The 18107-nt window shown below is 48.8% G+C and overlaps 1 protein-coding gene across 1 annotated transcript in view; it reads right to left on the minus strand.

Annotated features, from left to right (window-relative positions):
* The window catches only part of LOC127573415 (netrin-3-like), a 267637-nt gene that overhangs the window by 242449 nt on the left and 7081 nt on the right, over nt 1-18107 (minus strand). The window contains exon 2 of the mRNA XM_052021620.1: nt 8914-9936. Coding sequence (XP_051877580.1) covers nt 8914-9904 — 991 coding nt within the window. The 5' untranslated portion in view covers nt 9905-9936. The remainder of the gene's footprint in view (nt 1-8913; nt 9937-18107) is intronic.

Raw genomic sequence — 18107 nt, forward strand, 5'->3', positions numbered from 1 at the left:
TTTTACAAAACTCTGGTTAGACCACACTTAGAGTACTGTGTCCAGTTCTGGTCACCTCATTATAGGAAGGATGTGGAGGCATTGGAGAGGGTGCAGAGGGGATTTACCAGGATGCCGCCTGGATTAGAGAGTATGCATTATGAGGAGAGACTGAGGGAGCTAGGGCTTTACTCATTGGAGAAAAGGAAGATGAGGAGAGACATGACAGAGGTATACAAAATATTAAGAGGAATAGAGTGGACAGCCAGCGCCTCTTTCCCAGGGCACCAACGCTCAACACAAGAGGGCATGGCTTTAAGGTAATGGGTGGGAACTTCAAGGGAGTTGTCAGAGGGAGGTTTCTCACCCAGAGAGTGGTTGGTGCATGAAATGCGCTGCCTGGGGTGGTGGTGGAGGCTGATACGTTGGGCAAGTTCAAGAGATCGTTAGATAAGCATATGGAGGAATTTAAGATTGAGGGATATGTAGGAGGAAGAGGTTAGATAGGCTTAGGTGTGGTTTGAAGGTCGGCACAACATGGTGGGCCGAAGGGCCTGTATTGTTCTATGGTTCATGGACCAGCTGCGCCAAAGGGCATGTTTCTGTGCTGTATTACGATAGACTTTATGATTCCAATAGTGGGAGAGTCACAGATAAGGGACTAGTTATTCAAACTTTCTTTTCCCAGAGGGTGGTGAATCTCCGGAATTCTCTGCCTCTGAGGGTGGAGGCGGCCAGAGCATTAGGTATATTTAAGGTGGAGATTGATAAATATTTGAAAGATCGAGCAATAGAAGGGTGTGGGGATGTAGCACAGAAGGGGAGTTGAGGCTGGTATAGATCAGCCATGGTGGGGCAGGTTTGAGGGGCCGAGTAGCGGTTAGCATAACGCAATTACAGCGCCAGCGACCCAGGTTCAATTCCGGCCACTGTCAGTAAGGAGTTTGTACGTTCTCCCTGTGTCTGCGTGGGTTTCCTCCCGGTGTTCCGGTTTCCTCCCACATTCTAAAGACGTACGGGTTAGGAAGTTGTGGGCATGCTATGTTGGCGCTGGAAATGTGGCGACACTTGCGGGCTGCCCCCAGAACACTCTACACAAAAGCTGTATTTCACTGTGTGTTTCGATGTACATGTGACTGATAAAGATCTTATCTAAAGTGAACTGTGTGGACGGACTGTAGTGAGTGATGCAGGCTGGTGGATGATGGAATTTAATGCTGAGGAACGTGAAGTGTTACTTATGTTAGGTAGAGAGAGAGGAGACAATGTAAACCAGAGGGCACACCTTCAAGCTGGACACTACACAGAGGGAGCTGAGGGGACACCTGCTCAGGTTGAGAAAGTGGTTAAAGCAGCACAAGCTACTAGGCTTTATAAACAGAGAAACAAAGTACAAGAGCAAGGAAGCAATGACGAACCTTTGATATAAAACAATGGTCTGGCCACAACTGCAGTACTGTGTCCAGTTCTGAGTTACACACTTTAGGAAAGATGGGGCAGAAGAGAATTACTGAAATGATTCCAGGCAACTAAAACTAACATGAAGAAAAACATTTGTGTACTGTGAACAGGTAAGTTCTGGAATAGCCCATCCAGGGGAAGTAGTGAAGGCAGATTCAATGTAGGATTCAAAAGGGAGCTGGAAATGTATCTGAAAGGAACACAAGTTGGTGGGCTCTGGGGAGAGAACAGGGAAGTGGGACTGGGACTGGCTGGATCACTCTTACACACAGCCAGTACAGACATGATGGGCTGAAAGGCCTCCTTCCGGGCTATAACCATTCTGTGATGCTGTGAGTCAGAGCAACAACCCATCAAATCAGAGTAACATTCAATTAGAGTAACAATGAAAAATCTGAGTATTATATAGAGTAAGATCCATTGTAGAGTAACGTTAAATGATCTCAGTGATTCTCACAGTGATCTTAAGCCATGCCCCAACAGTGTTTTGTAATAGAATCACAGAGCACAGGAACAGATCCTTCTATCCAGAACTTTTTGCAGCCTCATTATATCCTCGTCTCTACTTAGTTTCCTACCCATCTTTGTGTTATCAGTAAATTTAGCAACCATACCTTCCAAGTCATTCATATAAATAGTGAAAGGTTAAGGCTTTAGCACTGACCCTGTGGCACACCACTCATTACACATTGTCAGCAGAAAGAGCCATATTTATGCCTACTGTTTCCTGTTGACCACCCAGTTTTCTCTGTACATTAGTACGTTACCTCCTGTACTATGAGTGGCCATGCTCACTTTGCAATGACCATCTTAAGCTTCTGGTTGCATGTTATTTCAAATCTCCTTCCCATTCCCCACCAACCTGTCTGTCCTCGGCCTCCACTGCCGTGGTGAGGCCAAACCAGAAGAACAACATATTCCACTTGGGCAGTCCACAACCCAATGGCATGGACACTGAATTTCCAATTTCAGGTAACCCACTCCTACTGGTCCTCCCAGATTCTCTCTCCCTTTGTTCAGACATTATGGGCCGAAGGGCCTATTCTTGTGCTGTACTGTTCTTTTTCCATCCCCCCCTCCCCTACCAGGTTCCACCTATCCATCATTCCCCACCCTCCCCACCCATCATCTGGCCCCTCTTATCACCTCCCAACTCCTGTTCTCCGCGCAACCCCCCCCCACCTGGCCAACCTTCCTCCTCCCCCCCCCCAAGTCTTGATGAAGGGTCTCGACTCAAAGTGTCAACACATCCCTTTTGCCTCCACAGATGCTGCCTGACCCACTGAGTTCTTCAAGCTGTTTATTGTTTGCTCTCGTCTGTTGTTTTGCCTTTCTGCAGATGTTAGAAATCCAAAATAAAAATCAGATGAAGGTTCTTCAACGTGAAACATTAACTCTGTTTCTCTTCCACAGACGCTGCCTGACCTGAGTGTTTCTGGCATTTTCTGTTGATATTTCACGCACAGTCACTTCATCCAGAGAGAGGCAAGTGAGCCTTAAGCTTCTTTTTCCCAAATCTTCCCCTTCTTGTCCTTGTTTTCCCCCATTTTCTCCTGCCGTCATTCATAGCTCTCTCACCTTCCTCTCACATTATCTCAAACTCATCTACCCCCTTCCCTGACCCCTCCCCTCCCCATCTCCATTCACTTCACCCTTATTCACTGTAGTGAGTAAAGTGGATTGGAACTGAATGGCAAATGTTTAACATGACAAAGGCAAGGCCAGAACTAAGAGAAACCATGAGCAGAACTCGGCAAGTGCATTAATAATCACTAGAATTAATGAGATTAAGGAAATGAGAGTCAGGAGCACAGAGCCAATGCAAAGGGGTGAAAGGGGATTGTGTGCAGAAAGTGTGAAGGCTCGAGCTAAACCTCTAACTGACAAACTCATGAGATATTCAGCAAACTTCATCCTTTAACTACACCTTCATTATCATCTCAATAGGATGGCATCTGCCACCAGCAAGACTTTAAAAATCTTCAACAACTTGCCGTGATACTGGCCCAGTAAATGCCCCCACCCCCATCCGCTGCCCCTTTGTATTAGCATGCGAGAGTTTACACACACCCTGCCTGTACATCACAAGCTGCTCTGACAGATTGCACTTGGTGTAGGCCAGCTGCTCAAAGCCCTAGTGGGCAAGGCATTTACCAGCCGTACCAGTGCCTGCCATGTCTCACTGCCAGCATTCGGTACAAGAACACAGACAACAAACGCCCCCAGCAAGAGAATGATTCCTCATTTCACACTAAATCGAGCATCTCTCTCCTGCAAGGCATCAAATGAAAGGTGTGCAAAATGTCCCGCTGAGGGTTGTAAAGTGAGCTGTTCATAAAGGAAGAAGGAAAGTGAGAAAGTCTTGTCTTTCTTGTCTTGTCATGACCTCAAGATGTTTCAAAAACTGATGGCCAATGAGGTATTTTTGCGGCACTGTGCGAGGCCAGGTGGAGTGTTTAGCACGGGGACTGGGATTTATTCTTACCACAGAGCAGGAGCAGCCTTTCTTTGTATAATTTCCACATGAAACATTGCCAAGACGGGGACAGCACAGCTTGACACAGATTAAAGCTCCTTGAACAGTGTCCCATCAAACACTATGGGCAGGGACCATATGATCACGTGCTCGCAACCACAGATTCTGTTGACCCATGGAGGACGGGCAAGCCTTTTTAACCCCATCCCCCCAAAGGAACAATTGGGAAATGTTGCAAACTCCTGGTATATCTGTAGTGCTTGGACTCCCTGCTGGAGGTGAGACCTTTTGTGTAGAGCCCTGTGGACCTCCTCTCTTTGGGAGCCCACCTAAACCCACTAAGGAAACGTGGATGGCAAGCTGGAAAGGTTGAATGCAAAAGTCACCACTCAGCTGGGGTGCTAGACAAGATTGGTTCCTACAGAGGCAGAGTGCTGGTCATAAACCAACAGGGCACTTCAATGCTTTTTCTGCCAGGATCCAGAAGCAGCTCATTTATTTCTGCTGGGGTAAGAAAAACAGAGTCATACAGAAAAAATTCTTCAGCCGGCCAATTGATGCCGACCATCAAGTGTCCATTTACACAAACCCTCAACTATTCCTATTTTTTATCCTCCTCACATTCTCATCAACTTTCCCCAGATTCTACCCCTCACCTACACATTAGGGGCAATTCACAGTGGCAAATTAACCGACCAACCTGCACATCTCTGGGATATGGGGGGAAATCCGGAGAACCCAGGGGAACATGCAAACTCCATTCAAATAGCACCAAATGTCAGGATTGAGCCCAGGTCATCGGACCTGTGAGACAATAACTCTACCAGCTGCACCACCATTCTGGATGGTGGTCAGTCACTGTATGAGGCCACCTATGGACCCTGCAGAGATAACACAGCATCCTCCCAGATGGTCTGCACTGATGACGTATACTTTCCACTGGAGTTGCCTTCCAGGTGGAACGCAGCGACCATCAGCAGTGTTAGCCGTCCTTCTCTGAGGAAATGTTTGTCCTTCATCAGAATCCATTCTGTGTCTGGGACATGGTGGGCCAGTCAGAGCACGTCCACACGCATGGAAGAATGGGACACTGAGATTTGGGAGTGGTCCTGATGGTGGAATAGCAGACCAGGTGACACCATGCCTTATACACAAAGCTTCCAGGACGCCCCTCACTGTGGGTGTCGAGAAGGTTCAAGTGATCCCAACTGCACTGACACTTCTCATCAGACCCACCCCCCAAAACCTCTTCTGCAGCTGGTCCTGCACAACTTAGACAGTCACATCTTTTTCCCAGGGTAGAAATGTCAAGTACTAGAGGGCATGCACTTAAGTTGCGAGGGAGAAAGTTCAAAGGAGATGTGTGAGGCATGTTTTATTTTTATACAGAGAGTGGTGGGTGCCTGGAATGGGCTGCCGGGGGAGTGGTGGAAGCAGATATGATAGTGGTGTTTAACAGGCTGCTGGATTCATGAACCCTAAGGCTCAGTCACCGAGTATGACAGAGATCAGTAGATTTAATATATGTCAAGAAAATGAAGGAATGTGGCATCCGTGCATGAAGTGGTGCTGAGGTAAAGATCAGCAGTGATGGTACTGATTGGTGGAACAAGCACGAGGGGCCAAACATCTAATCCTGCTTCTATTTCTTATGACCGAGGAGGGGTTGTGTAATTCTGCAGGGAGTTATGGACAGAAATGAGCCCACTTCATCCATGCTGACCGAGATACCTATACGTGCTCATCCCATTTGTGCACATTAGGTACATATTCCTCTATGCCTTTTCTATCCAGGTACCTGTCCAAATGCCCAGCCCCATCTCAGATGCCTGGCCCAGGAAAGCTGACACCACACGGGTAGAAATAGTTGTGTTTCGAATCTCTATACCAGAAGCAGATCTGGCTGCCTGGCCAAAGGCACCTCCTCCAACCCAAAGAACTAAACCAGAAGCTGTTTTCATAGTCCTCTCTGAATCAAGCTGTTCCTCGCCCCTTCCCTCCCTTTGCCCCTCACCCACTTGCCTCTGCTCTCCAGACAGTGACTACATTAGGTAAACCTGGTGCTAGGCTTTGAAAGGGTTGGGTTTTCTCCAGGATCCCACGGCCAATCCATCGTTTCCGGAGGTGGGGCCTGAAACTGTGCACATCTGCCCACTGCAGCCTCTCCCGTGGCCTGATCACCATTTGTAGTTATAATGATCAAACCTGGGGTAAATAAGCTTTGCCACCAATGTGACAAACGTGAGCAAAAAACAAACTGCTGGAGGATCTCATTGGGTCAGGCAGCATCTGTGAAGGTTGAGGGATGGTCGACGTTTCAGCAGCACCTCCAATATGCCAGGCCACTGACCTTTTATCATGTCCACTAATGACTTTGTAGTAATGTCATTGTAGCACATGAGAAATGCTGAAACTTGTGGATGATGCAGGGTTTGGAAATGTGGATATAACATATTGAAAACAGTCAGGAAGTTTTTGTAAAACAAATTGTTGTAGTTGCAGGAATTTGCTGTGCTCAAATTAGTTATTACATTTCCCCCTTCAAAAATTACTTCATTGGTTACAATTTTCTTTCAGAGTTCTGAGGCTGTCAACTATATTATTTAAGTACAAGATTTTTTTTTTACCAACATTCCTCTTTATATCATGAGACCCCGGTGAACGAAACCTGACCAACTCCAGTTTTTAAGTGTGCAATCCTCCCAGCATGCCCATCTTCTGGGGACAGGTTTCAGGCCTTTGTGTGAAAAGTGGTTCCTGGTTTTCAGTGAACAGCCCAGATCTCATTATAACATCTATGGATTTTCTGCTGGGGAAATAGTTTCTCCCCAACCATCCCATCAAATCCTGACGTTCCCAACACTGCCACCACATCGCTCCTCGGTCTTCTGTACCCAAGGGAATACAAAATTCCTACAATCTGCCCTCACAGTTTCTCCCTCCAAACCCAGGTGTCCAAGGCCAATCCTTGGAGCGGAGAGAGGCCATTCGCCCCTTCCAGCTTGCACAACCATTCAATACAATCATGGCTTACCATTCAAATTCCTCTTTCCTCCTCCCTATAATTCCCTCATTGCTTTAGTCTTTAGAATTATATCTAACTTCTTGAAAATATTTAATGCTTTTACCTCAATTGACTGCTGTAATAATTCCACAGGTCCACCACTCTCAGGATGAAGCAGTTTCTCCTCAACTCTGTCCTTAGGTTGGGATCCCTGGTTCTAGAATTCCCCATCACTGGGAACCTTCTTCCATCATCTGGTCTGTCCAGTCCTGTCAGGATTTTCCAAGTTTCAACGTCTCCTACGTCTAAACTCTAATGAATATAAGTCCATCGGTCCCAACGTCTCTTCTTTCATCAGTCTGGTGAGCCTTTGCAGAACTCCCTCCAGAACAAGGACATCCTTCCTCAAATAAGAAGACCAAAACTACACATAAAACTCAAGGTGTGGCCTCACCAAGGCCTGTGTAACTGCCCGAGGCATCCCTGGTCCTGTACTGCAATCCTCTAACTATGAAGGCCAGTATATCATTTTCCCTCTGAACCAACTACTGGACCTGCACACTTACCTTCATCACCCTGTGGACAAGGACACCCAGGTCTCATGACATTTGCCCTCTTCCCTTCTCCCAACATCTCAGCAATCAGATACTAATTTGCCTTCCTGTTTTTGCTACCAAAGTGGATATCTTACATTGTACTGCATCAGCCACATCCAAATGTCACTGGAACCTCTCTAATCTGCCAGACAGCTCACACTCAAACTCTGCTTTGTGTTGTACATAGGCTTGAAGATATTACATTTAGCTTCCTTATCTAAATCACTCCTTTCTTCAGGTGCACTGCTTAGATCTGAACACTTTGCATTAACCCAGATGGACAAGGCCTGGTACAGATGAAGCATCACCTCCTGCTCCTGTACTCCACATCGCTAACCATGAAGACCAATATTGCAGCAGCCTTTTCCATTGCGTGTTGTACACAGTCTACTGTTTTATGTACTCAGACTCTCAAATTACTTTTCTTCTCTACACTTTCCAGTTCCTCATCCTTTACAAACTATCTCTTGGCTCCAGAGGAGGTGCTGTAGCCCACACTGAATCCAAGTGTCCAGGTTTCCCATTCACTTCCTCTATGCTCCTAAGTAACTTCCTGCTTCCCTCTGCACTACTTCCTGTCACTACTCTAGAGTCATCCCCAAACTCTGACACATCTCTGTTCCTTCTCGAAAGGTTTAATGAATGCTGAATAGTTGAGCTCTTTAAACAGATCCTGAAGGGCTGACCAATCCGATGCTGCCAATCAGAGCACTGGACGATTACCCACACTTAAACTTAACATAAATTGTACAGTACACGTTACTTATGTTTGTCATGATTGTAGTGTACTATGCTGCAGATGCACAAGGCTCACTTTCATGGTGCTAATATCCTGTGTATGTCTGCGTGTGACAACAACAGTTAAGTTGAAACAACTTGAAACTTCTACCATTGAAATTCCAACCCAAAGGATTCCTCCACTGGCCTGAGGCCCACTTGGGCAGCTCCCTCTCATGTGGGACTTTACTCACCACCCGCTGAATCCAGCCACTGCCTGAGAAGAGCTGTATACTTCACTGACTGGCTCTCAGCCACTGCACGTAAACAGGGCTGAACTGCAATTACAAATGGACATGGGTATTCTCCCAGGATGAAAGGAGAGTGTTGGGGAATGGATATTGGCTCAGTGATGGGACAGTGTTAGGTTGGTGTTGTCCCTGGGCAATGGGGACAGGGTTGGCTTGGTGCCGAACCTGGGCGGTGGGGACAGGGTTGGGTTAGTGCTCATGCAGGCTGGTGGGACAAAGTTGGGTTGGTGCTGATCCTAGGTGGTGGGACAGAGTTGGGTTGGTGTTGACCCTGGGTGGTTGGACAGGGTTGGGAGGTTGGTGTTGACCCTGGGTGATGGGGCAAGTTAACCCCACGCCGCCACGTTGCTCAGCACCCCCGACACTTACCCAGGCACTCGTTGGCGTCGCGGGCAGTCGCCCTCTGCCAGGGCCGGTCGTAGTGGAAGGGTTTGCAGAGGTCGCACTCGGCTCCGGCCGTGTTGTGCCTGCAGTCACACACCAGGTTGCCGTCCTTGTCCTTCACGCAGCGGGACGCATGGCCGTTACACCGGCAGCGGCCGCCCACCTGCAGGTCGGCCACCGCGTAGTGGAAGGTGTCGCGGGCACCCCCGTCCCGCTCCGGGCCGTCCCACAGCGAGTGCGCCCGGCTGAACACCACTCTGATGTCGGTGGCCGTCACCCAGTCCTGCAGCACCGGGCTGTTGTCGAAGTCCTGTGCCGAGGGCCGGCCGTCCAGCGTGCTGAAGGCGATCAGCCCCCCGCTCAGCGGGTAGGGCTCGGTGTAGCCGTCCGAGCACAGCGCCTCCTGCTCGTTCTGCTTGGTGACGGGCGACCTGTTGGGCTTGTTGTATACCCGGCGGCACTGCGACGAGTAGAACTGGAAGGGCACCCAGGTCCTGCCGTAGTCCATCGACTTGTAGATGCCCATGGACTCGGGGCGCGGCGAGCAGAACTGCAGGCTCACGTAGGTGATCTCGAACTTCTTGTGCAGCGCCAGGGTGAGGGTGACGTTGTGCGCCGGCTGCGGGAAGTTCTCGGAGCGCCAGCAGCTCAGGTTGTGCGCGTTGTTCAGGTCGGTCAGGTAGGCGGCGGGGTGCGCGTTCCTGGGGTCCGAGGCGTCGCAGGTTCGGCACGTCCTGCTCCGGCTGCCCCCCTTCTCCGTCAGGAAGCAGTAGGTGCTGGGCGGGGAGCCACAGGTGCTGGACGCCTGCACCTCCCGACCGAAGCCCGCGTTCACAAAGTCGGGGATGCAGCGCCTGGGCTGCCCGCCTTCGTCGTAGCAGGGGTCGGGGTGGCTGTGCTGCGGCGCGAACATTCCCAGGGGGAGGCACGGTTCCAGGAGACAGGCGAAGACCAACAGGCTGCCAAACCACGCCATCCTCGTCCCGGGAGCCCGCTGCACACGGGGACCTGTCAGCGACAAGCAGAGCGCGTCAAACGGCGGCCGAAACGGAACTCGGACTGAGGGACAGGAGCGGTGCGGGGGCGGGGGCGGGGGCGGCTACTGGTTCTGCTGGGGCGGGGGCGGCTACTGGTTCTGTTGGGGCGGGGGCTGGACACCCGCGAGAGAAGCAGTGATGGGAACGCTCAGGGGTCGGGCAGCGTCTGTGGGGACAGAAACGGTCAGTGGTGCCGAGGGCACTTGGAACAACTGTTTCTCTCTCCGCAGAAGCCGCCGGACGTGCTGGGTGTTTCCAAAATGTTCCGTCTTTTGTTCCAACAAGTTTCTCCCGTCCCGGTGCCCAAATACCAGGGCGACCAATCAGAGTCTCCCACTGCCCGGGTGGCGTTCACCTTGCGCCGCTCACCTCCTCCACCAATCCCTGACCCTGTCAGACTGTCCGGAATGGAAAGTCCTTCCACTTGACAGCAGGTGGTCTCTGTCGGTTACCTGTTGTGGGAGGGGCGGTAGTGAGGGAGCGCCGCGCCGCGGGAGGGGCGGTAGTGAGGGAGCGCCGCGCCGCGGGAGGGGCGGTAGTGAGGGAGCGCCGCGCCGCGGGAGGGGCGGTAGTGAGGGAGCGCCGCGCCGCGGGAGGGGCGGTAGTGAGGGAGCGCCGCGCCGCGGGAGGGGCGGTACTGAGGGAGCGCCGCGGGAGGGGCGGTAGTGAGGGAGCGCCGCGCCGCGGGAGGGGCGGTAGTGAGGGAGCGCCGCGCCGCGGGAGAGGCGGTAGTGAGTGGAGACCATCCTGCAGCAGCAGGACTCGTGGACCGCGTTACTGCGAGAAGGACAAGACAGAACTGAAAGAATGCTGCACTATCAAACGAGGCAGAACCAAGGCAGCAAAGAGTTAGAAATGGAAGCATTGAATCAAAAGGACTGCACTGAGAGAGTGCCGCACTGTCGAAGGAGGTGCCGCACTGAGGAAATGTACTTTTGAAGGGGCAGTGCTCAGGGAGTGCAGCACTGCCGGAGCGCTATACTGTCAGCAAGCAGTAGGAGGGAGACACGGAACACTTTCCATCTCCTCAAGAACATAAGACTAGTGATCTAACTTTAAACTGGAGATAATTATTGCTATGACTCAGCCAATGGAGAGTTGTCTGAGGGAGCGGTTCAGTCTTATAATGGATTACTGAGGGATTCTTGTGTTGTTGGAGAGGCAACAACTGAAGGTCTGCTGTACTGGGAAGGACAGGACTGTAAATCTAACAGCGCTGCAAGCTCTACGTATTCTCCCTCTCCAATGAAGTGCTTCACATTATTGTACCTCTGCCGTTGTACAGTCCCTCAGACAGCTCAGCGCCTCTTCCACACAGCCACTTCAACACTGCAGCACTCCCTGAGTTCCGTTCCTTTGAGATTACAGTTTACCTCTGTCCCATTTGTTTGACACTGCTGCATGCCCTCAGTGCTGCGCCTCAGGCAGTGCTGCATTCCATAAGACATAGAATCAGAATTAGGCCATTTGGCCCCTCGAGTCTGCTCCATCATTCAATTATGGCTGATTTATTTTCCCCCTCAACCCCATTCTCCTGCCTTCTCCCCGTAACCTTTGACGCCCTCACTAATCAAGAACCTATCAACCTCCGATTGAAATAAACCCAATGACTTGACCTCCACAGCCATCTGTGGCAATGAATTCCACAGATTCACCACCCTCTGGCTCATCCTCATCATCTCAGTTTTAAAGGAACGTCCTTCTATTCTGAGGCTGTGCCCTCTGGTCCTAGACTCTCCCACTACAGGAAACATCCTCTCCTCGTCCACTCTCTCCAGGCCTTTCAATATTCCATAGGTTTCAATGAGATCCCCCTTCATCCTTCTAAACTCCAGTAAGTACAGGCCCAGAGCCATCAAATGCTCCTCATACATTACCCTTTCATTCCCAGGATCATTCCCATAAACCTCCTCTGGACCCGCTCCAATACCAGCACATCCTTCCTTAGATATGGGGCCAAAACCTGCTCACAATGCTCCAAATGTGGTCTGACCAACACCTTATAGAGTCTCAGCATCACATCCTTGCTTTTATATTCTAGTCCTCTCGAAATGAATGCTAACATTGCATTTGCTTCCTTCCTACTGACTCAACCTGCAAGTTAACCTTTAGGGAATCCTGCACCAGGACTCCCTTTGCACCTCTGATTCTGAATTTGCTCCCCATTCAGAAAGTAGTCTACATCTTTATTCCTTCTACCAAAGTTCATGATCGTATAATTCCCTACATTGTATTACATCTGCCACTTCTTTGCCCATTCTCCCAACCTGTCCAAGTCCTTTTGCAGACTCCCTGCTCCCTCAACACTACCTGCCCCTCCACCTATCTTTGTATCATCCACAAACTTGGCCACAAAGCCATAAATTCTGTCATCCAGATCATCTCTCTCTCTCTCTCTCTCTCTCTCTCTCTCTCTCTCTCTCTCTCTCTCTCTCTCTCTCTCTCTCTCTCTCTCTCTCTCTCTCTCTCTCTCTCTCTCTCTCTCTCTCTATATATATATATATATATATATATATATATATATATATATAAAACATGAAAAGTAGCAGACCCAACACCAACCCCTGTAGAACACCACTAGTCACTGGCAGCCAACCAGAAAAGGCCCCCTGTATTCCCACTCTTTGTCTTCTGCCAGTCAGCCAATCTCCTATCCATGCGGGTATCTTTTCTGTGATACCATGGGCTCTGATCTTGTTTAGCAGCTTCATGTGTGGCACCTTGTCAAAGGCCTTCTGAAAATCTAAGTAAACAACATCCACTGACTCTCCTTTGTCTATCCTGCCTGTTACTTCCTCAAAGAATTCCAACAGATTTCTCAGGCAAGATTTCCCCTGAAGGAAACCATGCTGACTTAGGCCTATTTTATCATGTGCTTTGAAGTACCCTGAAACCTCATCCTTAACAATGGACTCTAACATCTTACCAATCACTAAAGTCAGGTTAACTGGCCCAAAATTTCCAGTCTTTTGCCTCCCTCCCTTATTAAGGAGTAGAGTGACATTTACAATTTTCCAGTTTATTCTGAATTTAATGATTTTTGAAAGATCACTACTATTGCCTCCACAATCTCTTCAGCTGGTGACTTATCCGCCTTCAGACCTTTCAGCTTCCCAAGCACCTTCTCCTTAGTAATAGTGACAACATTGATTTCTGCCCCCAACTCTCTAGAATTTTGGAATGTTACTGGTGTTTTCCACAGTGAAGACTGACGCAAAATACTTATTCAGTTCATCCGCCATGTCTTTGTTCCCCATTACTACCTCTCCAGCGTCATTTTCCAGCAGTCCCATGTCCACCCTTGCCTCTTTTACTCTATATTTGAAAAAAAACTTGTGGTATTCTCTTTTATATCATTGGCTAGCTTACCTTCATATTTCATCTTTTCTCCCCTTATTGCTTTTTTAGTTGCCTTCTGTTTGTTTTTAAAAGCTTCCCAATCCTCTAGCTTCCCACTAATTTTTGCAATATTGTATGCTCTCTCTTGTTTTTATGCTGTCTTTGACTTCCCTTGTCAGCCACGGTTGCCTCATCCTCCCTTTAGAATGCTGCTGCTTCTTCTTTGGGATGAACTGATCCTGCGTCTTCAGAATTACTCTCAGAAACTCCTGCCATTGCTGCTCCACCGTCATCCCTGCTCGGGTCCCCTTCCAATCAACTCTGGCCAGCTCCTCTCTCATGCCTCTGCAGTTACCTTTTCTCAACTGTAATACCGATACATCCAATTTTAGCTTCTCTCTCTCAAACTGCAGGGTGAATTCTATCATATTGTGATCACTGCCTCCTAAGGGTTCCTTTACCTTAAGCTCCCTAATCAAATCTGGTTCATTGCACAACACCAAATCCAGAATTGCCTTTTCCCAGGTGGGCTCGATCACAAGCTGTTCTAAAAAACCATCTCGTAGGCATTCTACAAATTCCTTCTCTTGGGATCCAGTGCCAACCTGATTTTCCCAGTCTACCTGCATATTGAAATCCCCTGTGACCACTGTAACATTGCCCTTTTTACATGCCTTTTCTATCTCCTGTTGTAATTTGTACCCCACATCCTGGCTACTATTCAGAGGCCTGTATATAATTCCCATCAGGGTCTTATTACCCTTGCATTTTCTTAACTCTACCCACAAAGATTCGACATCTTCTGATCCTATGTCACTTCTTGCTAAGGATTTGATTTCATTTTTTACCAACAGATCCACCCCACCCCCTCTGCCCACCTGCCTGTCTTTTTGATAGGATATGTATCCTTGGATGTTTAGCTCCCAGCTGTGATCTTCTTTCAGCCAGGACTCTGTGATGCCCACAACGTCGTACCTGCCAATTTCTAACTGCGCTACAAGCTCATCTACCTTATTTCATATACTGCGTGCATTCAAATATCACACCTTCAGTCCCGTATTCACAATCCTTCTTCTCAAATTTGTCTCCTTGTTGCCTGGTTAAATTCTTATCCCTCTCTTAACTTTCTCTCTTATTCTTTATTCTGAAGACTTCAGTAACCTCTCCTGCACTCTCCTTCCTTTTTACTTTATCCATACTTTTCCAATCTGTTGAACCCACCCCCCTGTTGAAAGTCTTATCCACAGCCCTGGTAATGTGATTCATCAGGACCCTGGTCCCAGCGTGGTTCAGCTGGAGCCCATCCCATCGGAACAGATCCCTCCTTCCCCAAAACTGATGCCAATGTCCCACAAATTCAAACCCACTTCTCCCACACCAGTCTCTGAGCCACATATTTAACTTGCTGATCTTATTTACCCTGTGCCAATTTGCATGTGGCTCAGGTAGCAATCCAGAGATTATTACCTTTTTGGTTCTGCTTTTTAATTTAATCCCCAGCTGCTCAAATTCCCTCAGCAGAACCTCTTTCCTTGTTCAACCTATGTCATTGGTACCCACGTGGACCCACCTCAGGCAGTGCCGCACGCCCCCAGTGCTGCACCTCAGGCAGTGCCGCACGCCCCCAGTGCTGCACCTCAGGCAGTGCCGCACGCCCCCAGTGCTGCACCTCAGGCAGTGCCGCACGCCCCCAGTGCTGCACCTCAGGCAGTGCCGCACGCCCCCAGTGCTGCACCTCAGGCAGTGCCGCACGCCCCCAGTGCTGCACCTCAGGCAGTGCCGCACGCCCCCAGTGCTGCACCTCAGGCAGTGCCGCACGCCCCCAGTGCTGCACCTCAGGCAGTGCCGCACGCCCCCAGTGCTGCACCTCAGGCAGTGCCGCACGCCCCCAGTGCTGCACCTCAGGCAGTGCCGCACGCCCCCAGTGCTGCACCTCATTTGGTGTTGCACTTATCAGGCATTTTTTTTCAATTTTCTGCTTTTCCAAATTTGGTGGGGTGGTTGCAGTGGGACAGGGAGCCAACTTGGTGCTGGTCCCAGCTTTACTTTTTCTCACCCCTCCCTCAGCAGCTCTCACACCATGCAGCTCTCCAAGTCACAAGGACTGTGCCTCCCTTCCCTCTGATTTACTGCAGCTCACTTTTACTGTATCATTAATGGGGAGATTGCTTCCTTGTCTTTGTGGCACTGAATCCTGAGCTGTGCATTTCAGAAAATTGTTTAAAAAAAGATGAAGTTGTTCCAGATGTGTGTGACTTACTGAAGTTAAACAGACATAAGTGTGTGTCCAAACCAGCTGAAATTAAACACAGTTCTCCAAGGCGAACAGACCAAAATCATTGAGAGGGAGGGCAGATCAGATTATTTAAAGTCATGTCTAATAACCTTGGCAAAATCCCAGTGTGTGTCAAGCACCAGACACAGCACAAAGTACTGCCACCCATTACTGAGTCAATGCCATTGGACGAATGGCTTACATTTGTTTTAAGTGCCTCTGGGTGCAAGAGAGGAAAATCAGCCAGGATTCCAGGTCCCAGTCACTATTCTGCAGGAATAAGCATATGGATCGGCAGTAAGCCAGATTGAGTGGGTTGGCATGTGACTGGGTACACTGAAATCTGGAATGACAGATAAGAAGAGGTTCAGAAATATGGGCTGGATTGTCAGGTGAATGAGGAACACAAGGCAGGATAAGAATGAACAAGATTACACTTGAGATCACGGCCAATCGAGTAAAGTGTAAGAATTTGTTCAAATTATGGCAAGTGGCAATAGATGTGTGAAAATAAATAAGTCTACTTTTGTATTCATTTTTCGTGTTCTGGGCATCATTGGCAAGGCCAGAATTTATTGTTTAATCCTATTTGCCCTTGGGATAAATTGACAAATTTGCTAGAGTTCCTTGAGGAACAAATAGGGTGGATAAAGGGCATCCGGTGGATGGAATGTCTTTGAATTTCCAGAAGGCATTTGGTAAGGTGCCAAATAGAAAGCTGCTGCATAAGGGCACGTGGGGATGAGGGAGATATACTGGTATGAACTGGGGAGTGGCTGAGTAACAGAACACAGAGAGTCAAGGAGAGTGAAGAATCTGTGTGTACTGTGGCCAAATTTGCTAATCATACAAGGACAGGTCATCCAGCAAGTTGTGAGGACACAGCCTGTAAATGTATATGGTTACGGACATGGATATGTTAAACGAGTGGGCAAGCAGTGGCGTGCAATGTGTATGCACTTTGAAAGGAGTGGGGAAAGCAATTTATTATTTAACCAGAGTGAGCCCACAAAATGTGGTCGTATAAAGGGATCTGGGTACCTGAAGCATAAGACATTGATGTGCAGGCAAATAATTTGAGTGGATAATGGCATGATGGCCTTTATTGCAAGTAGGGAAGTTTTGATGCAATGTTACTGTGTGCTGGTGAGACCATACCTGGAGCACTGTGTATAGTTTTGGTTCGAGAAAGATGTGCTTGCATTGGAAATGGTATGGAGAAGGATTATTAGGGTTGGTTCCTGGGATGCAGTGTTGATGTTCGACAAAAGTTGAGCAAGTTGAATCTATTCTCATTTGAGTTTAGAAGGATGATAGATGATCTGAGGGGGATTGACACGATGGATGCTGAGGATGTTACCCCTAGTGGGAGTACCTAGAACTAGGAGGCACCATTTCAGATTAATGGGTCATCCATTTCATTCAGAGATGAGAAGGAATTTCTTCTCTCAGAGGGTCATGACTCTTTGGAATTCTCTACCCAAAGAAGGTGGATATTGAGACACAACTGAACTATAGGGAGTATGGGAGAGTCATAGAGCAATACAGCACAGATACAGGCCCTTCAGTCTAACCAGTCCATGCCGACCATGGTGCCCACCCAGTGAGTCCCAATTTCCTGCGTTCGGTCCATATCCCACCAGGCACCTCCCCTCCATGTACCTATCCAGGTGCTTCTTAAATTATACTGTTGTACCTGCCTCACCCACTTCCTCTGGTAGATCGTTCCATATACTCACAACCCTCTGCATGAAAAAGTTGCCCCTCAGATCCCTTTTAAATCTTTCCCCTCTCACCCTATATCTATGTCCCATAGTTTTGGACTCCCCTACCCTGGCAAAAAGACTGTTATTGTCCACCTTATCTATGAATCTCATAATTTTAAACAGTTCTATAAAGTCTTGCTGCCTGCAGGCATAGGCTTTTTCATTTGCTGAGGACTTTCAATGGAATTGAACATTGTGGAATCATCAGTGAACATCCCCACTTAAGAAGGTTGTCAGAGTCCTGCCTAAAACAGAGGAAGGTGGTTGTGCTGGTTGGAAGTCAACCACCTCAGCCCCAAGACATCTCTGCAGGAGTACCTCAGGGCAGTGTCCTAGGCTTAACCATCTTCAGCTGCTTCATCAGTGACCTTCCTCCATCTGTAAGGTTGGAATAGTCATTAATGATAAGCACTCAGATAATACAGGGAAATATCCAGGCCTGGCGGCTAAGATGTGACAACTAACATTCACACCACACGTGCCAGGCAATGACGGTATCCAACAAGAGCACATTGAGCTATTCCCCCTGGCATTCAGTGGCATTACCACCACTGGATCCTATCAGTATCCTGGGGGTTACCATTGACCAGAAACTGAACTGGACCAGCCATATACACAGTGTGGCTACAAGAGCAGGTCAGAGGCTGGGAATCCTGTGGTGAGTAACTCACCTCCTGACTGTCCACCATCTACAATGGACGTCAGGAGAGTGATGGAACACTCTCCACTTGCCTGGATGAGGGCAGTTTCAACAACACACAA

This window comes from Pristis pectinata, chromosome 8, assembly GCF_009764475.1.
Source record: "Pristis pectinata isolate sPriPec2 chromosome 8, sPriPec2.1.pri, whole genome shotgun sequence".
In the NCBI taxonomy this organism is placed as follows: domain Eukaryota; kingdom Metazoa; phylum Chordata; class Chondrichthyes; order Rhinopristiformes; family Pristidae; genus Pristis; species Pristis pectinata.